At 41.2% G+C, this 21,914-nt stretch overlaps 1 protein-coding gene and 1 pseudogene across 1 annotated transcript in view; one reads left to right on the top strand and one right to left on the bottom strand.

Moving 5' to 3' along the window:
- Positions 1–730: 730 nt before the first annotated feature.
- On the bottom strand, positions 731–2,176 carry LOC150013539 (lysine--tRNA ligase pseudogene; annotated as a pseudogene).
- A 9,122-nt stretch (positions 2,177–11,298) lies between these two features.
- SVEP1 (sushi, von Willebrand factor type A, EGF and pentraxin domain containing 1) overlaps positions 11,299–21,914 on the top strand; it is a 164,422-nt gene continuing 153,806 nt past the window's right edge. The window contains exon 1 of the mRNA XM_090274555.1: positions 11,299–11,829. Coding sequence (XP_090130681.1) covers positions 11,299–11,829 — 531 coding nt within the window. The remainder of the gene's footprint in view (positions 11,830–21,914) is intronic.

Genomic DNA, 21,914 nt, shown 5'->3' with positions numbered 1-21,914 from the left:
TGAGGTAATGAAAGTCTCAGCTTTGGGTGCAGAGGACTGAAAAATGAAGTCCTGGAAAACTGAAATGTAATAAGGAGATCCTGGGGAGCAAAGGGTTTGGGAACTTCTGAGAGGCTCATGCATGCATCTGATCTTAATTAGTAACTGAACTCTAAGAGAGAACAACACCCAGTCCCAAAATGACCACTCGGGGGCTCCCACACGGGAAAAAGCCTCCTAAGGCATTGCAAAAATTTTGAGATATGAATGAGCATTGGAACCAAGGCCCACAGAATGCTGGTTGGAACTTACGGTCTGAACCTCCCCCAGTTAACTGCCAGCTAAAGCAAAAATATCAACATTTTCTATAGGATTTAAATAAGACCCCAAATCACATAATATAATATCCAAAATATTCAAGATATTTCTTGCCATACCGAAAAGAACAAAAATTACCACTTGCATGGAAAAAGACAATGCCAGCTGACTGATTTTGGAATTATATCATGAAGACTTTAAAACAACTATCATACAAATGCTTCAACAAGCAACTATAAACTGTGTTTTTTAGAGAGACAAATGGTTTACTTGGTAACAAGAAGCAAAAGAGGAATTCTCAATCCTTTTCTCTCTCCAGTGACTGAACTGAGATAGTCAAATGGATAGCAACCTATACGAATTCCCTTGTAGCCCCTGATCTTTTGCAGAAGTGCAAGGATGCCTGAGTTGTGTGATTTGCAATTATTATCTTCTAGACAGAGTGCCAGCTGTTGTTCTTTCCAGCAGTTGTATCAGCAGTTGCTACATTGTCCTTCTTGTCTTCAGGTTTATGGCAGGAAACAGAAGTACTCCTCTGATGTTACTGGAGTCTGTGAGAAACATGGTAACCAGGTTGATACCCATGTTCCAGCCACCAGTGGTGGGGGGTGGGGCATAGCAGTGGGCGGGGGTGGAGATGGCAGGGGAGAGGGGTATAGAGCAGCCCTTAGCCCAGGGCAGTGCAGAAGTTCTCATCTATGAACACGGGTCATTCAGCTCAGTGTAGGCATTGCATTATTTCCTTTTCCAGGATAAAAAGCTCTAAGAGCAATGGGGGGAAATTGGGACAACTGTAATAGAACAAAAATATAAAAATAAATAAATAGCTCAGAGCATTCAGTCAGATCCACTTTGGAGCAGCTGTGTCATGTTACCAAAGGGCTTGTTATCTGCTGGTGATCACAGATGAACGTAGGATTGACGTATGTCATTTCTAGGAACTCCTCAACAAGCTTATCAAGGAACCTGGCTGTGCTTTTGCCACACAGATATCATCAAGAATTTTGTGAATTCCTTCAGTTTTGAAGAAAACATTGGTTGCAGGGCAGCTTCCCCCTCACCCCCACCTGAGGCTTTCTCAAGCTCTTCTACCCTGCTGATTTTCTGGAAGGGTGGGGTGAAGTCAATCCCATAGGCTTGGCCCTATGGACCATCTGGATAGTAGATAACCCTGAAGCCACCTGTGTTGTATTTTGCCACCCCCGAAATCATCTTCTCCGTGATTTCCATGAGATGGTGATAGTCTGTGTAGGCTATGAAGAACTAACAGGCGGCAAACTCAGGATTGTGAGTCATATCAACCCCTTCATTCTGGAACTGGCGTCCAATTTCATAAACCCAATCAATGTCACCAAACACCAGCATCTTATGGTAGAGTTCTGGAGTAGTTCTTATATATATATTTGTGTCCAGCTCATTGTGGTAGGTGATAAAGGAAGTTTCAGCCTAGGAATCCCATCTCATCCAAGAAGCTTCTTATCTGTGTGATTATCTTTGAGCAGATGATACATTTCTGCCTCACAAAGTCATTCAGGATCAAGTCCAAGTATCTCTGACGATAATTCTGTTCCCTTGTCTTTGAGGCCAAAGTGAAGATGAGGTAACATACGCAAGCAGGGAGACAACAATGTGATCAGCTTACCATTCTTGGACTCCCAGGATTCCCCTGAACCCCAATTATGTCTCCTTGATGCAGTTTGTTATTGATACAAATAAATACTTCTTTGGCCTTCCTTAGTTGTTTCTTACTGAGCTCCTTCTGCTTGGCCTCCTTTTCCACTAGTTTCTTCTCGGCCTTCAGTTGTCTCTTTAGCTCATTTTTGCTCAGTTTTGGCTCACCACCATCCACATTTACCTCAGGGCCCTGCGTCACAGCCATCTGTCTGGAGGCCCAAACTGAAAGAAATGAGGGTCGTCCTGCATTTTCTACAGTCTTGAAACCAATGGAAACAGAAAGATTCTTCCTTAACAAAGATATAAAGGATCAAATGAAAATTTTAGAACTGAAAAATATAATAACTTAAATTAAAAACTTAATGGGTCCAGTAATAGACTAGAGATGATAGAGAAAGAGGAGTACTATCAATCTAGAATTATATAAAATATAACTATATACACAGGTATGTATGTGTATGTATACACATACACACACAATACCAAATGCTGGATAGATGCAGAACCTCTAGACTCTTGTACATTTCTATTGTGAATGAACAATAGTACATGCACCAATATGGAAAACACTCTGGCAGTTTCATATAGCATTAAACATACTTTGCCATATGATCTAGTAATCCCACCCTTGCATACTTATCCCAAATAAATAAAAATTTCACACAAAAACCTGAACACAAGTTTACATGAACCTTAAAGTTATTATGCTGAGTGAAAAAAGTCAGTCCCCAAAACTTATGTACTATATATTCCAGTTATGGGACATTCTCAAAAAGACAAAACTATAGTCATGGAGAACAGATCAGTGGTTTGCCAGTGTTAGGGCGTAAAGGGAGAATGTAACTATAAAGAGAGTTTTTTTGAGTGATGGAATTGTTCTGTATTCTGATTGTGGATGTAATTACATGAATCTGTGTATGTGTGTGAATTTATGTACCTGTACACATGCGCACAAAAGACAAACAGTCATTTTTACTGTATAACAATTTTTAAAATAAAATTTGTTAAATAACAATAGCTCTAGCTGTCTCTGAATGGGAGTGGCAGTGGTATAGTTTTTCAATAGGAGATTGTCTTTACTGGTCTCTTCATATTTTACACACTGGTAGGAGAAAGAAAAGAAATACAAATCTAAAGGATATGCCTTTTAAAACTATTATTATTGTTAGCATTATTATTTGTTTTTAGAATAGTGTTCAAGATTACACGTGGAGTTGTGACCTTGAATATATGTGCCTAGAAAGATATATAACACTATTACATTTTTTACAGGTTCATGATGATGAAAGATGAACACATTGAGCTCCTACTTCTAAGTAGAAACAAAGGCTGGTCCTTTCAGTGAATCTAAACAGCTCTTCAATGACTCTTCTTCTGGAAGAGATACCATCTCTCATAGCACCTTTGGAAAGTTGATTCACAGATTCAAGGATACAGGCAATGTTTGGGTCACACTACTTTGTGGATGACTGTTTCTAATAGGAAATGGCCAAGGTGAACATAATAGTCAGTGCAGAGAAAGTCAGCTCACCAAGCATACTAGAAACGAGGGGTGCTTTTCAGTATCAACTTGACAGATTCCCAATCCATGTGCCCCTCACCAGTTGAAGATACAAGTCCTGCAGAGTTTAGCTGAGGATAATCCCAACCATTGTTTGGAAATGTGCTCCATGGCACCTAGATCCCCCAGATAAGAATGCCTGCTTTTCTGAAGACAGTGTCTTCTTATGTGAAAAGGGAGGCAAGCAAATATTGGGCTGGCCAAAAAGTTTAGTTTTAAAGTGAAAATAAAAGACACATTTTTCAGTTTCACCAATAACTTTATTGAACAACATACTCACCATTTTGTTCCACTACCTTTTGCCATCTTTCAGGCAACTTTATAATTTCATCTTTCCAAAACATTTTATCTTTCTGAGCAAAGAACTGTTACAGGTACCTTTACAGTCTTCCAAGGAACTGAAATATTTTCCATCAAGAGAATTTTGTAAACACCTAAATAAATGAAAATCTGAAGGTGCAATGTCTGGTGAATATGGTGGATGAATAAGAACTTCCCAGCCAAGATGTAACAGTTTTTGTCTGGTCATCAAAGAAACATGCGGTCTTGCGTTATCCTGATGGAAGAGTATGCATTTTCTGTTGACTAATTTTGGATGCTTTTCATTGAGTTCTGCTTTCAGTTGGTCTAAATGATAATTGAAATTAACCACTTGGTTTTTTGGAAGGAGTTCTTAGTAGAAGATTCCCTTCCAATCCCACCACATGCACAACATCCCCATCTTTGGATGAAGACCAGCCTTTGATGTGGTTGGTGGAGGTTCATTTCACTTGCCCCATGAACTCTTCCATGCCACATTATTGTAAAGTACCCACTTTTCATCACCCATCACAATTTGTTTTAAAAGTGGAACGTTTTTATTATGTTTAAGTAGAAAATTGCATGTGGGAATATGGTCAAGAAGGTACTTTTTGTTTAACTTATGTGGAACCCAAACATAAAAGCGATTAACATAACCAAGCTGATGCAAATGATTTTCAGTGCTTGATTGGGATATTTTGAGTTTGTCAGCTATCCGCTGTGTGATTTAACATTTATGGTTCTCAATTAATGTCTGGATTTGGTCACTATCAACTTCAACCTGTCTACCCAACCATGGAGTATTGTCCAGCAAGAAATCTCCACCACAAAACTTCGCAAACCACTTTTGACACGTTGGATCAGTCACAGCATCTTCTCCATACACTGCACAAATCTTTTTTTTTTTTTTTAATTTCAGATGTATTTTTACCTTTCTTGAAATAATAAAGCATAATGTGCCAAAAATGTTGCTTTTTTTTTCCATCTTCAATATTGAAATGACTACACAAAAATTCACCTATTTTGATGTTTTTTTTTAAATACACACTGATATGACAGCTGTCACAGTACGATCTACAAAATCGTTTCGAATAAAGTTAAAGACGACTAAGTGCTCCTCGAGACATCTTACAGGAGAAAACGGAATGCACTTTCTGGCCAATAGTAGATGCCCTGTTGGGTCAGAAGACGATCAAGACAACCCACACTGGACTACAACTGTCCCAGCTCAAGGCAAAGGTCATGGTGTGGTGTGTCCTGGGGAAAGAACATGTCTTGGGGCCATTTTTCTTTGAAGTCACGTGTCTGAAGAGATGCATTTCATCATGCAAAGTGACCAACTAATGCCTGCTTATGACAGACTAAGGATGGGGTGCGTGGAGTGGTTCCAATAGGCTGGCACATGCCGCCTTTATGCCAGAAAGGTGAGGGACTGGTCGGATGATAATTTCTGACACTGGATTGACCGACATGGTTGTGTGGGGTAGATGCCAGATCTGAATGCCCTTGCTACTTCCTCTGGATTTATTCAGTGGAAATCAGAGGCCAAATTAACTGAAGCACTGGGTGCATCATAGATACAAACGCAGGGACTGACACAAATGATCTGTGAAAGCACCACCTTCACTCTCAGGTTGCATTGCTAGCAAGGGGACAACACACTGAACATGCACTTAAATGTAATAGATAAACATTTACAGTTCCAGACTTTATGGCTTCCTTGTATAGCTCTATCTCTTTACTGGTAAAAAATGGAGCAACCTTTATATTTAATTGTAGATTTATGGTGGGATTAAATGAGATGAACTGCATAAAATGATGTGTATTTCTAAATTTATCTATATCTAATGTTATAACCAGATTTACATTTATTTATATTGATTGCTTTTTAATTATATGCAATACCTCCATGAACTCCATCTTTGGATAATTCTATTTAAAGAACCATACAAGGTGGCATATGTTCCCAATCTCTGTACGTGAGGGAGTGTGTCTTTCTTAAATCCGGGATGGAAAGACATTCTTATAGAGTCACAAAGTGGTGTCTTCCTCCTATCAGTACTGCTTTTTGCTGTGATTTATTAACACTGTGTTATGGATTTAAAAACAAAACAAGACACTCCTTCCAGCATGCATGGAAACTGAAAACTTTTCTGCCCCTGTTCCCATTCACTGGACTTGATTCTTAGTATCTTGGAGGATCTTTGCCAGCACTATTCTCTGCCTCTTCCTCAGTCCCTCCTTCTGTCCCCAAACACAAATTCATCCAATCTTTTTACAGAATCTGCATTAATGTGGAAAGGTGATTGTAGTGAATAGTGGGGTGAAGGTGGGTGGCCTCTAGCCCAGGTCCCAATGGATCAACAGGAATTGAGGTTCAATTTCTGACTGATCAACTCTGGAACTCTGAATCAAGGTGTGGGTGGCGAGAATAATGTAATGTATCTGGCTTCCCCTGCCCCACCAATAGAGTATTCCCCCCTTATCTTCGGGACATACAGTCCAAGATCCACAGTGGATGTTTGAGACCATAGAGAGTACTAAACCCTAGATATATTCTGTTTTATCTTACCCATATGTAACTTTTCATTTAAAGAAAGCACTTTATGGTTTCTCTTTGGCATATTGGAATTGCTAGCAACGCCACTCTTGTACTTTGGAGCCATTATTAAGTAAAGCTTACTTGAACACAAGCATTGTGATGCTGTGACAATCGATCTGATAATCAAGAAGGTATGCTGGGCAAAGGAATGAGTCATGTCCCGGGCAGGATGGAGCAGGATAACACAAGATTTCATCACACTACTCAGCATGGCATGCAATTTAAAACTTATGAATTGTTTATTTCTGGAATGTTCTGTTTTATAGTTTTGGACCATAATTGACTGGGTAACTGAAACCATAAAGAGCTAAGCCACAGATTAGGGGGGACTACTATACACATTTTTTCCCACACAGAACTCTTATTTACATGGGATGAAGCCAAAGTAGTTTTTTTTTTCAATTCAGCTTCATGTTGTCATTTGAATACCTTCAGGTTGCTTCTTCAATATCAGTTTTGGATATGGCGAAAGTTTGTCATTTTCTGAGTCTGTTATTTATTGTGGTATACACCAGGGTTTTTGAACCTCGGCACTATTGACATGTTGGGCTGGATGATTCTTTGTTGTAAGGGCAGTCCAATACATTGTAAGATGTTTATTGCATTCCTGGCCTCTAAGTTAGATGCCGGTAGCACCTTACCCCCACAGATGGGGGTGGAGGAGTGCAAAATCACCCTCTGTTAAGAACCAGTGCTTTACTCTAGAGAATATAAAAGAGTAGGGAGCACTAGGGAGCAGTGCCAAGACAAGAGCAGCAGGCTTTGTAACATGCGGGCAAAACTTCTCAATGTCGTCACTCTTACAAGGAAGACATTTAACATAGGCCTGATTGTTCAGCCTCCTGGAAGTGCACAATGCTAATTATATTGACCTTATTCTCTAACCCCTACGGATGTTTCAGAATTATATAGGAAGTTTTAAATGCACCTAGACCCATGGCAGACATCTCAAAATATTGTTACTTTCATCACTACTTTAAAAATAAGGCATTTACTACATAATTGATAAATGATGTTATATAATGTGATCATGAAGAAGTATATGTATTACTACATGACAAACTTAGTTTTAAAAAATATTTTGATAACTGTATTTTAATATAATTGGGTGTTTTGGGGTCAGGAAAGACAAAGAGTCCAGAAGGGCTGAAATGAAAAATGAAGAAAAGATTAATTTAATCCCCACAGGTGCTCAATTACAAACTCTTCTGGAATCAGGCACAATAACTCACCATGGTTATATGTAAATAGAATAGGGTTATATATTAAACATAAACTTACTGTCCCAAACTAAAGACCAGAAAGTCCTTGTAGAAACTGATTTATAAATCTATCTATAGGAACCTCCTGAGTTTTAGGGCAGACTTAATTTCTCAAGATTTTGTCTCCACTTTGCTTTTGAACTCAACTGTCTTCCCATTGTTATGTGACTCAATATGGTAATTATTTGTGTTGTTCAACAAATATGTCTAGAGTTTTGCCTTCTGGGAATATGGTAGGATTGTACTTCCCTACTTCCTTTGGAGTTAGACATGGCCATGCAATTTATTTTTTTATTTTTATTTTTTATTTTTTGGCCAATGAAATGGAGCAGATGTGATCTGTGTCATCTTTGGGTAACTTCAGAAGGCAGTAAGCAATTCACTATGTCCCCCTTTCTCTGCCACAGCATTCATGAAAGTCTATATTGAGAGGACAGGCTCCATGGCTACAGGTGTGGGTTTATTAGTCAAGATCAAGTTCAGCTGGATGTGACAGAAAAGGGGTTGACTGGCAATCTGAGATTAGTATAGTGGTTCTGCTCTGAAGTGTTCAGGAATAAGGCTCTTTTCAGCCAATGACTCACCCGTCCCTAGACTGTGATGTTCATTCTCATGGTAGCTAGAGTTTTGGCACCACATTCATGTTTCAGATAGATTAAGGGATAAAAGGAAGATACACAACAGATAAAAGATAGCAACTGTCTTTAAAGAGGTTTTCTGGAAGCTGCCACATAAAACCAGCACTTATACTTCATGGCCCAGAACCTAGCTCCATGGCCACATCTAATTGCAAGAGTGGCTGAGATATGTAGTCTTTATTTCAGGCAACTTTGTGCCCAGCTAAAACACAGAAGCTCTATTGCTGTTTAAGAAGGGGAGATCAGATGTGGTGGGTAGGTGACTAGGTGTCTCTGGCATAGTGAACACATGACCTAAGTTAGTAATGACCTATCCCCTCAACTACAGTCTGGGTTAAGGAATAGGTGTATAACTCAATGCCTGCTCTAGTGGAGTTCTTCTTTTAAAGGTATTGGTTTTTGTTAAATTTTTTAAACTTCAGCTTGTGAGAAAGAGTCTCTCCTTCTCCTATCATTAATCTGGAGACAGAGATTAAATCTAACATGCAAAGAAAAGCAGAAGCAAGAGAAAAATAGAAGCCCTAAGAAGTTCTTGATTTCCTTTTCCAAGCCTTTCTGAGACTAGTCCGCCCCTGCGCTTTATTCAGTTTAGTTATGTGAGCCAAGAAATCCCTTTTTGTTTACATGAGGAGAAGTTGGGTGTCTATTTCTTGCAAGCAAAGAGTCCTAAAGCAATTGTCTACCTCCCTGGGTTTTTGTGGGGAACACATGAGCTAGTACACATAGTAGTTGCCATGGTTCCTGGCACATAAAGGTCCTGAAGCATTTGTGCTTGATGATGTGTTTGAAATAACACAGAGTAGAGAAAATTTGGACAAACTTTCTCTCTTTTTAAAGTCTCAGCTCAAATGAGGTCTTCTTCATTCACCAGGAAGATTTAGACCTTGCTTCCCTTTCCCCATTTTTGCAGTCATCCTACTGCTTTATCATTGTTTGCAAACCTATGTTCCCTTCTAATTTCCCTTGAACATCTACAGAACTAGAACTGAGTCTTACTCTCCTTAAATCATCAGTATCTAACATTCTGACACAGTAGATAGTCTATAAATATCATTAGAAAAATAAGCATTTGAAGAGTTTTTGTCATTACAGGTGGCAAAATAGCAACAAGCATTTATGGAGTACATGCTCTATTCTAGGCAGAATCCTAAGAACTTTAGTTTTTATATATTAAATCTTCACAATATCCCTTAATAGACTATTACCATTACTCCATTTTATAGATGAGCAAACTGATGTCAAGTTCATTCAACTAGTGAATGGCAGAGCCACGATTTCATCTCGGGCAAACTGATTCCAGAGCCCTAACATTTCAACCAATACATTGCCCTATTTCCCACTGAAGGTATATCATTAAATATAAATGGGATTAAATCATTTTATTTGAGAGACAGGAAGCTAAAATCATTGAAGTCCATCATGAAATAGATGCAGAACTGAAGCCAAGTATTAGAAGTGGCTTAGTTCAGGTGGTTTATGGAACTGCAGAGACATTATCCACACAGGAGTCTTGACTCCTAGCTGGAATCTTAACTAAAGACTCCCCTGCTTATTCCATGTGTGCTCCTTCTCCATACTTCCACCACCCCCTCAAGGATCTTGCTTTGGAAAAAATCACTCCCAGGTGAATCTTGTGCTTCAGAGTAGTTCTGTGCCAGGTACCATTCAAAGCCAAGGGAAGAGACTTCTACAGGTCTCACCTGTTGAAACAGACCACAAACAGGTGAAAGGGGGCTGGGGAGAGAAACCCCAACTCATTCTTCAGATTTCAGCACAAATTCCATATCCTCAGAGAAGGCTTCCCTGGCCTCCCCAAGGTCAAGTCTGTCTACCTAAGCTCTCCTTCATAGCACTTAGCACAGTCTCAGCTGTGATTATATCTTATTTGTGAACTACCTGGCTAATGGCCACCTCACTCATTACCCTGTAAGTTCTGTGGGCACAAGATCCATGTCAGCTTTTGTTCCTCCTTCTGTTCCCGATGTCCTGGCACATAATAGGCACTCAAAAATATTTGTTGACTTTGGGTAGTGGGCACACAAGGCAGTATACAGATCCTGTATCATAGACACGTACACTTGAAACCTATATGATCCTATCAACTAATATCACCCGAATAAATTTAAAAATTTTATTAGTTGAATGAAAAAACGGATGAATAAATAAATGCATGACTGAAGCACCACGACATTTCATCCTTATGGGGCAGATACGTGTGATCTGAGGGTCCCCTCAAGAGTCTACACACACACACCACGCGTGGGCGAGAAAACCCCACCAGGAATGTCAAATAAGCATCTATTTGGTGAAGACTTTGGGGCACCGAGAGGGGAAATGAGACACAAAAGGTGACCAAGCAGTTTTCAAAGGATGCTTTCAATTCCCGGGCCAGTCCGTGTGTGTTTTCCTCTACAAAGTGTTTCCAATTACTGTGGCACTCTCGGTATCTGGATCCATCTCCAGCGAATTCCTCTGCAGCTCCTGCCAGACATATGGGATCAATCAGGGCTTGGGCGCTGGTTGCGCTTGCTGCGGGAATGTTGACAGCCTGACAGACGCGGGGTTCTGGTGTCGTGGAATCTCCGAGTCTTTGGCTTGATCCCGGGAGACGAGCGAGAGGGGGAGGAGAGAGACAGAGGCAAGAGAGGGCAGAAGGGAGCGGGAGAGACAGAGCTAGGAGGGAGAGGAGGGAAGCGGGAGATTTTTGGACTGCCCCCTTTCCTTCAAACATTTTATAGTCTTCAGGGAGAGAAAGGAGGAGGAGAGAGGGAAGAAAAAAGACGAGGGGGGTGGAGGTAGAGAGCGCGCGCCGTTCCCTCCCGAGTCCCCGCGCTGCCGGAGGAGTCTGGGTTGTGTCCCCAGTGTCAGATAAAAGGGCGCTGAGGCTCGCGGCGCACGGCGCACGCCCCTCCACGAGCACTGCCGCCGCCTGCGCTTCGGGGCGGCCGCTCCGTCTCCAGTGCAATGTGGCCTCGCCTGGCCTTTTGTTGCTGGGGTCTGGCGCTTGTTTCGGGCTGGGCGACCTTTCAGCAGATGCCCCCGTCGCGCAATTTCAGCTTCCGCCTCTTCCCCGATGCCGCACCGGGTAGCCCGGGGAGGCTGCCCGCGCCGCCGGCGCCCAGCGAGGACGCGCCGGAAAGCAAAGTAGAGCGGCTGGGCCAGGCGTTTCGGCGGCGCGTGCGGCGGCTGCGGGAGCTCAGCGAGCGCCTGGAGCTCGTCTTCCTGGTGGACGAGTCGTCCAGCGTGGGCCAAGCCAACTTCCTCAGCGAGCTCAAGTTCGTCCGCAAGCTGCTGTCCGACTTCCCCGTGGTGCCCACGGCCACACGCGTGGCCATCGTGACCTTCTCGTCCAAGAACAACGTGGTGCCGCGCGTCGACTATATCTCCTCCCGCCGCGCGCACCAGCACAAGTGCGCGCTGCTCAGCCGCGAGATCCCGGCCATCACCTACCGCGGCGGCGGCACCTACACCAAGGGCGCCTTCCAGCAAGCTGCGGTAAGGCCCCCGCCCCTCCGGATCCCGGCCCCCGCTCTCCCGCTCCCCCGCTCCCCACCTCCAGGCCCCTTCGCGCTCACCACTGTCTGCCCTATTCTAACCGGGGTTTCACCTTGGGCAAGCCACAACCTCCTCAAGTCTAGTGTTCCCGTGCACAAAATCAGTCATACTGCCTACTGTTGTGGAGGTCCCATGGGATAATGGATTTTTAAACCCTTACCTAGATGGCAGGCTCCTTAAGAGTTCATCTTTGAGACCGGCCCCCTTAGGAAGGTGTCTTTAAGATGCTATCCTCATTCACACGTGTAGTAACAGACCGTGTCCAGCCTGGAACAGGTGAGTGTTATGAAGTGTCTGTAAAAATAAGAAATGGAGTGACCTATTTCCCCAATTCTTTGATAAGGTATTTTATGCTTTCAATATGCATTCCATTGCATGCCCTCTGAATCCTTTACAAGATTGTTAGCATCTCAAAGAGGAAGTCAGTTTTAGATGATGGACTTTTACAAAACTTGACTTTTTCTGATTACAAAATAATACATATTCAGTTGAAGAAAATTGGAACATTTAGAAATGTCTGACACATAATAGCAAGCCAATGTTTGTGTAAATAATGAAGAAGAAAGAAAAGAAAAAAAAAACCCTATAATCCCATCACCCATAAAAAGCCACTGTTTATTTAGTGTTGAACATTTGCCCAGTATGCACATCTGTACATACTTTTATCCAAACTGGTGTCTTGCTGTGCTGTAGCCTACATTTTCCATTTGTCATATCATGAAATGTTCTACATTATACTATTGAATATATGCCGAATATGGATAATATGGGTATTATCTATATTAGTTTCAGATTCTTCCATTGAATAAATGTATCATAATTTATTATAGCTATCACAGGGTTTTTATTCATTAAGTTATAGATAAAAATATTTTTGGACTCCTTTGATTACTTCTTTAGGAAGAATTTCTATAAAGCTTCTGAATTAAAGAATATGAACATTTATGAATTTCTTGATACATGTTGTCCACTCTCCCTTGAAAGGCTGTAGAATTTACATTCCCACCAACAGAGTATCACAGCAGTAAGTTTGCCACATGGTCACGAATATAATATGTACTTTTATTTTAAAAGATTTTATTTATTTACTTTTAGAGAGAGGGGAAGGGAGGGAGGCAGGGGGAGAGACATCAATGTGTGATTACCTCTCGCACGCCCCCAACTGGGGACCTGGCCCGCAACCCAGGCATATGCCCTGACTGGGAATTGAACTGGCAGCCCTTTGGTTCACAGGCCAGCGCTCAATCCACTGAGCCACACCAGCCAGGGCTGTACTTTTATTTTTTAATATCTGCTAATTTGATAGGTGAATACAGGTACCATTTTGCAAGTTCAATTTATTTATTTAGTTTTTAGTTTTTAGTTTTATTGAGGATGAACATTTTTCAATACATTTACTGGGCATTTGTATTTTTCCTGCTCCTAAGTTTTGCCAATTTTGCAATGATGGTGCATATTTTTTTCTGTAATGATTTGTAAAAGATTTTTATATAATAAAACTGGTAACTTTTTTTGTATATGATGTACATTACCAGTACACCACCTTTCACTTTGGTTCATTGCTGTGCTGTAAGATGGGTGATTTCAGTCTTTATATATTAAACCTATGAAACTTTGTCATTCAGATCCCATATTTGCTTATATTCTTAGAATGGCAGTCCCATTTTCCAAGTCAGAGAAATAGTTCTCTATTTAACAGTTTAAATCATCTGGAACTTATTCTAGTGTATGGTATGACAAAAATGTCTAATTTTATTATTTAAATAAATAGTTAACCAGTTGCTTAGCACTATTTGCTTAATACCCATTCATCCTTTTCCAATTTAATTGAAGGACACTTTTATCATACTCCAAATACGGGTATTTGATTTCCTCCTGGCTTTATTAATTTTTTATTATTCTGGATAATAGACTATTTCTACTACCTATCTATTATTAAGCTTTGCAAATATGATTTAATTATTATAACTTTACAGCATAAATATCTGGTAGTGAAAATTCTCTCACCCTTTTTTTGATCTATTTTTTAAACATCAACTCTTAAAGTATTTATTAATATGAATTTTTAATTCATTTTCACATATGCCAAAGGAAACCTGGTCGGATTTTTATTTCAATATAGAAAATGTTTAATTAAGTTGGGGATTATTTACATTTTATATTAGTAACCTTTCCAAGTCAAAGATATGGTATGTCCACTTATAACCAGTCATTTTCATACCCTTTAGTAAAGTTATAGAGTTCTAGTAATTAAGTCCTGTATATATTTTCCAAATTTAGACCTAAATATATTCTATTCAGTACTATTATGAATGGCAACTTTTCAGATTAAATTTTAAACAATTATTCTTGTTGTATAGAAACATTGATTTTTTTTTTTTTGACTATGTCTTCTGTAACTGGATTCTTTTTTTTTTTTTTTTTTTTTTTTTATTTTGGTTTTTCAATTACAGTTGTCCCCTTTTCCCCCAATTTCTCTCCCCCACCCAGCCCACCCCCTCTCCCGCAATCATATCCCTCCCCGCTGTCCATGTCCATGAGTCCTTCATACAGGCTCTTTAATTAAACCCTTCCCTTACTTATCCCCCTTCTCTCCCTCTCCCCTCCCCCCTATTGACTGCTACTCTGCTTTTTGTTCTATTTAGTTCCTTTGTCTGTGTTGTTCTTTAGTTTCCTGTATTAGGTGATATCATATGGTATTTTTCTTTCTTTGCCTGGCTTATTTCACTAAGCATAATTCTCTCTAGTTCCATCCATGTTGTTGCAAATGGTAGGAGTTCCTTCTTTCTTTCTGCTACATAGTATTCCATTGTGTAAATGTACCACAGTTTTTTGATCCACTCATCTACAGATGGGCACTTAGGTTGTTTCCAGCACTTAGCTATTGTAAACAGTGCTGCTATGAACATAGGGGTGCATAAGTTCTTTTGAATTGTTGTTTCAAGATTCTTCGGGTATAATCCTAGTAGTGGAGTCGCTGGTTCAAAAGGCAGTTCCATTTTTAATCTTTTGAGGTAATTCCATACTGTTCTCCATAGTGGTTGCACCAGTCTGCATTCCCACCAACAGTGCAGTAGGGTTCCCGTTTCTCCACATCCTCGCCAGCACTTGTTGCTTGTTGATTTGTTGATGATGGCCATTCTGACTGGTGTAAGGTGGTATCTCATTGTGGTTTTTATTTGCATCTCCCTGATGGCTAATGATGTTGAGCATTTTTTCATGTGTCTATGGACCTTCTGTATGTCCTCTTCGGAGAAGTGTTTGTTCAGGTCCCTTGCCCATTTTTTAATTGGGTTGTTTGTTTTCTTGATGTTGAGTCGTATCAGCTCTTTATATATTTTGGATATCAGTCCCCTGTCTGTGATGTCATTGGCAAATATGTTTTCCCATATGGTTGGTTTCCTTTTCAATTTGCTGTTGTTTTCTTTTGCTGAGCAGAAACTCTTCAGTTTGATGTAATCCCATTTATTTATTTTTTCCTTTATTTCTCTTGCTTTAGGAGATGTATCCGTGAAGAGATTGTTACGTGAGATATCTGATATTTTCTTGCCTATGTTTTCCTCTAGGACTTTTATGGTGTCACGGCTTACATTTAAGTCTTTGATCCATCTTGAGTTTATTCTCGTGTGTGGTGTAAGTTGGTGGTCTAGTTTCATTTTTTTGCAGGTCCCTATCCAGTTCTCCCAGCACCATTTGTTAAAGAGGCTCTTCTCACTCCATTTTATGTTCCTTCCTCCTTTATCAAAGATTAGTTGACCATAGAGGCCTGGGTTTATTTCTGGACTCTCTATTCTGTTCCACTGATCTATATGTCTGTTCTTATGCCAGTACCATACTGTTTTGATTACAGTGGCTTTGTAGTATTGTTTGATATCTGGTGTTGTGATTCCTCCTGCTGTGTTCTTCTGTCTCAAGATTGCTTTTGCTATTCGGGGTCTTTTTTGGTTCCATATGAATTTATGGAGTATTTGTTCTAGGTCTGTGAAATATGTCATTGGTATTTTAATAGGGATTGCATTGAATTTGTAAATTGCTTTGGGTAGTATGGCCATTTTGATGATGTTGATTCTTCCCATCCAAGAACATGGTATTTGCTTCCATTTATTTGTTTCTTCCTTAATTTCTTTCTTCAATGTTATGTAATTTTCAGAGTACAGGTCTTTTATCTCTTTGGTTAAGTTTACTCCTAGGTACTTTATTTTTCTTGTTGCTATAGTAAATGGTATTTTCTTTTTTGTCTCTGTCTCTGCTATTTTATTGTTGGTGTACAGAAATGCCTTGGATTTCTGTATATTTATTTTGTACCCTGCGATTTTGCCAAATTCACTTATTATATTGAGTAGTCTTTTAGTGGAGTTTATAGGATTTTCTAGGTATACTATCATATCATCTGCATATAATGAAAGTTTCACTTCCTCTTTCCCAATTTGGATTCCTTTTATTTCTTTTTCTTGTCTGATTGCTGTGGCTAGGACTTCCAACACTATGTTGAAAAGGAGTGGAGAGAGTGGACATCCTTGTCTCGTTCCTGAGTTCAGGGGGAATGCTTTCAGTTTTTGTCCATTGAGTATGATGTTGGCCTCAGGCTTTTCATATATAGCCTTAATTATGTTAAGATATGCTCCCTTTATTCCCATTTTGCTGAGTGTTTTCATCATAAATGGGTGTTGAACTTTATCAAATGCTTTTTCTGCATCTATTGATATGATCATGTGATTTTTGTCTTTCATTCTGTTTAGGTGATGTATTATATTTATTGATTTGCGAATATTAAACCATCCTTGCATCCCTGGAATGAAGCCCACTTGATCATGATGTATGATCTTTTTGATGTGTTGCTGGATCCTGTTTGCCAATATTTTATTGAGGATTTTAGCATCGATGTTCATCAGTGATATTGGCCTGTAGTTTTCTTTCTTTGTTGTGTCTTGACCTGGTTTGGGGATTAGGATAATACTGGCTTCATAGAAAGAGTTTGGGATTTTCCCTTCTTCTTGGATTTTTTGGAACAGTTTGAGGAGGATAGGAGTTAGTTCTTCCCTGAATGTTTTGTAGAATTCGCCTGTGAAGCCATCCGGTCCAGGGCTTTTGTGTGCCGGGAGATTTTGGATTACTGTTTCAATTTCCTTCTTTGTTATTGGTCTGTTGAGACTTTCCACTTCTTCTTGATTCAGTTTTGGAAGGTTGTATGTTTCTAGAAATTTGTCCATTTCTTCTAGATTGTCAAATTTCTTGTCATACAGTTGTCTGAAGTAATTTCTAACTATCATTTGTATTTCTGAGGTATCAGTCGTGATTTCTCCTCTTTCATTTCTGATTTTGTTTATTTGTGTCTTCTCTCTTTTTTTCTTGATTAGACTGGCTAGAGGCTTGTCGATTTTGTTGATTTTTTCGAAGAACCAGCTCCTAGTTTCGTTGATCTTTTGGATTGTTTGTTTAGTCTCTATGTCATTTAGTTCTGCTCTGATCTTGATGATTTCATTCCTTCTTCTTGCCCTAGGCTTTGTTTGTTGTTGTTGTTCTAGTTCTTGTAGCATTGTGGTTAGGTTTTTTATTTGAGATTCTTCTAGCCTTTTCAGATATGCCTGTATTGCTATAAACTTCCCTCTCAGGACTGCTTTTGCTGTGTCCCACAGGTTTTGGGTTGTTGTGTGCTCATTATCATTAGTTTCTAGAAATTTCTTGATTGCTTCTTTGATGTCATTGTTAGCCCATTCATTATTTAATAGCATGTTATTCAATCTCCATGAGTTTGGGTGTCTTTGATTTTTTCCTCTGAGGTTGATTTCTAGTTTCAAGGCATTGTGATCTGAAAAGATGCTTGATATGATTTCAATTTTCTTGAATTTGTTGAGGCTTGTTTTGTGACCTATCATGTGGTCTATCTTTGAAAATGTCCCATGTGCACTTGAAAAGAATGTATATTTTGCTTCTTTGGGGTGAAAAGTTCTATATATATCAGTTAGATCCATGTGGTTTAGTGTGTTGTTCAATGCCTGTATATCCTTGGTGTTTCTTTGCTTTGATGATCTGTCTATTGTTGATAATGGAGTGTTGAAGTCCCCTACTATGAGTGTGTTGTTGTTGATATCCTTTTTGTGGTCTTCTAGTATTTGCTTTATGTATTTGGGTGCTCCTATGTTGGGTGCATATATGTTTATCAAAGTCATATCTTCTTGATGGATTGTTCCTTTAAGTATTATGAAATGTCCTTCTTTGTCTCTTTTTATTGTCCTTGCTTTGAAATCCATTTTGTCTGATATGAGAACTGCTACCCCGGCTTTTTTTTCCGGTCCGTTTGCTTGGAATATTTTTTTATATCCCTTTACTTTCAGTCTGTGTAAATCTTTTGTTTTGAGGTGTGTTTCTTGTAGACAGCAAATATGTGGGTCCTGTTTTCTTATCCATTCCGTTACCCTATGTCTTTTAATTGGAGCATTTAATCCATTTACATTTAAGGTTATTATTGACGTGTATTTATTCATTTCCCTTTGTACCTCTGTTCCTCTCCTCTCTTGTTTTTTCCTAGAACAGTCCCTTTAGCATCTCTTGCAATGCTGGTTTGGTGGAGATGTATTCTTTCAGTCTTCCTTTGTCTGAGAAACTCCTTATTTCACCTTCTATTTTGAATGAGAGCCTTGCTGGGTAGAGTATTCTTGGTTGTAGGCCTTTGTTTTTCATTGCTTGAAATATTTTTGACCATTCCCTTCTGGCTTGTAATGTTTCTGTTGAGAAATCAGTTGATAGCCTTATCGGAGCTCCCTTGTATGTTATTTGCTGCTTTTCTCTTGCTGCTTTTAGGATTCTCTCTTTGTCTTGGAATGTTGCCATTTTAACTATGATGTGCCTTGGAGTGGGTTTTTGGGGGTTCCTCTTGATTGGAACTCTCAGTGCTTCTTGGACTTGCATAGCTTTTCCTCTCATCAGGTTCGGAAAATTTTCTGTCACTATTTCTCCTATCAGATTTTCAATTCCATGTTCCTTTTCTTCTTCCTCTCGTATTCCGATGATCCTTAAATTATTTTTCCTAATGCTATCCTGTAATTCCCTTACATCTTGTTCATATTTTTTCAATCGTTTTTCATTTTGCTGTATTGTCTGGGAGTTTTTCTCTACATTATCTTCTAACTCACTAATCCGATCTTCTGCTTCGTTTAGTCTGCTTTTGACTGATTCTACTGTGTTTTTCAGTTCAGAGATTGTATTCTTAAGTTCTTCCTGGTTCTTGTTAACGATTTCTATGTCTTTTTTTATGCTGGTGTAGTTCTCTGCCAGTTCCCTGTAATTTTCTTGGAGCTGCTGGTAACTTCCTTGAAGGTTGTCATAGTTGATTTTAAGGATGTCGAGTATATTGAGCTTCTTTACCACCATTGTTTTGAATTCCATGTCTGACATTTGGGCTATGTCTATTTCGTCTATCTCTCTTTCTGAGGATTCCTCTTTTCTTTTCATTGAGGGGTTATTTTTGCGTCTTACCATGTTGGATTCTTTTTGTTTTTATTTATTTATTTATTTATTTATCTATTTATTTATTGGGGGGGTAGTCTGCTTTGACTTCCCTCCTTTGTGGTGTAATATTCTTTATCGAAGGTCTGGGAGTTTCAGTGGTGCAGTCTCTTTGATATCCTGAGCCTGATGGTCTTAAGTTACCCTTTATGTCGTTTGTTTATGCTGTTCGGTTATATTTCAGATGTTCTTTGATAGGATCTTCCTTCTGGCTACTTGGTTGAGAGTCACTCTATCTGCTTTGTCTTGAGTTCTTTTGTGGATATGCTGTTAAAGACATAAACACACAGCCCAGGCAGGAGACCCACACCCTCAGAAAGTATCCCCCACTCTATCCTGCTATCGTTAGCCAACTAGCCCGTATTAATATAAATGTAAAGAGATTTGAGCTTTTATACTATAAGAAGAATAGATACGAGTTGTTTTTGGGGAGGAAAAATATAATTTTTGATAGAGGGGTTGATAGATTAATAATAGTTGAGACTGTGCAAGCCAGTTAGTAATATTTACATTGTATGTTAAGAAAAATAGAAGAAAAGGATAGAAAAATGCTTAGTATAGTAAGAAAGTGGGATTGTATTGTATTTGGGTTTATATAGTAATTATATTGTATTATTTAAAGTAATAGGGGGGCTAAGCTAGACACACAAACGAATAAACCACTATTAAAGAGAAAGGATGAGAAGGAGAGGTTATATGCAACACGTTAGAGATAAAGTTTGTTATTATTGGAAGAGGTGGAGGAAAAACACTCCCCCAAAAAATCCCCAAGAAAATAGGAGAAAGAAAAGAAGAAAGAGAGAAAGAGAAGAAAATAAAAAATTTACCACAACCCCCCCCAAAAAACCCCAAAAGGTTAGCAAGAAAGGAACAAAGAAAGATAGAAAAGAAAGAATACAGAAGAAAGAAAAAAGAGAGAGAAAAAAAAAAATTGAACCAAAAAAAAAAATATATATATATATATATACCCCCCCAAACCCCCCCCAAAAAAAACCCCAGGAAAAGAATAAAGAAAGAAGGAAAGAAAAGAAATTATTAAGAAGAAAGAAAGAACAAGGGAGAAAAAATTTGGGAGAAAAAATTTGGAGAAAAAAAAAAACGATGTTTTTACTCCGTTTTAGCCTTGGTGTGTTGCCTTCTTTTTCTGGGTCCGCAGCTGGTCTAGTGTGGCAGGTCAGAGGTTCTTGTTCTTTTGCCGGACTGGTGTGCGCACCCGGTTGCCGCTATGGTGCGCGCCCGCGATTGCCGGCGCGGCGCGCTACCTTGCTGCCCGCTGTAGCCAGTTGAGGTGCCCTTGCGCGTAAGCCCCTGCGCGCTCTGACGGCCCGAGAGTTTGCCCTGCGGTTGGAGCCCACTGCTGCCGGGCCGCGGTGGTTCCCCGTTCGTGCCAAGGTGTCTCTGTCCGCGCGGGCGGCCCGAGCGCTTTCCCCGGGATTGGCTCCTTCTTTCGCTGGGGCGCGGCAGTTCCCCGTTCGCGCCGAGGTGACCCTGCCCGCGCGGACGGCCCAAGCGCTTTCCCCGGGATTGGCTCCTTCTTTCGCTGGGGCGCGGCAGTTCCCCGTTCGCGCCGAGGTGACCCTGCCCGCGCGGACGGCCCGAGCGCTTTCCCCGGGATTGGCTCCTTCTTTCGCTGGGGCGCGGCAGTTCCCCGTTCGCGCCGAGGTGACCCTGCCCGCGCGGACGGCCCGAGCGCTTTCCCCGGGATTGGCTCCTTCTTTCGCTGGGGCGCGGCAGTTCCCCGTTCGCGCCGAGGTGACCCTGCCCGCGCGGACGGCCCGAGCGCTTTCCCCGGGATTGGCTCCTTCTTTCGCTGGGGCGCGGCAGTTCCCCGTTCGCGCCGAGGTGACCCTGCCCGCGCGGACGGCCCAAGCGCTTTCCCCGGGATTGGCTCCTTCTTTCGCTGGGGCGCGGCAGTTCCCCGTTCGCGCCGAGGTGACCCTGCCCGCGCGGACGGCCCGAGCGCTTTCCCCGGGATTGGCTCCTTCTTTCGCTGGGGCGCGGCAGTTCCCCGTTCGCGCCGAGGTGACCCTGCCCGCGCGGACGGCCCGAGCGCTTTCCCCGGGATTGGCTCCTTCTTTCGCTGGGGCGCGGCAGTTCCCCGTTCGCGCCGAGGTGACCCTGCCCGCGCGGACGGCCCGAGCGCTTTCCCCGGGATTGGCTCCTTCTTTCGCTGGGGCGCGGCAGTTCCCCGTTCGCGCCGAGGTGACCCTGCCCGCGCGGACGGCCCGAGCGCTTTCCCCGGGATTGGCTCCTTCTTTCGCTGGGCCGCGGCGGTTCCCCGTTTGCGCCAAGGTGACCCTGCCCGCACAGGCGGCCAGAGAGCTCCCACTGACCCCGGGCTGAGGTGCTTTCACGCTCGCACGCTGCCCCGTGCCCTCAGTCCCGCTGAGCCGAGCTCCGGGAGTTGGTCTCTCGCCTCTTAGGGCAGGGCCAGGGACACTTGCGCTCAGTGGAATCGAGCGTCCGTGGGTCGCCGCCTCTCGCTGTTCCCGTGCTGCAGCCGCCCGCCTTCCCTCACC

The sequence above is a fragment of the Furipterus horrens genome, unplaced genomic scaffold (genome assembly GCF_987537825.1).
Source record: "Furipterus horrens unplaced genomic scaffold, mFurHor1.1.pri manual_scaffold_4, whole genome shotgun sequence".
NCBI lineage: Eukaryota > Metazoa > Chordata > Mammalia > Chiroptera > Furipteridae > Furipterus > Furipterus horrens.
This window is presented reverse-complemented; position numbering and strand designations above follow the sequence as displayed.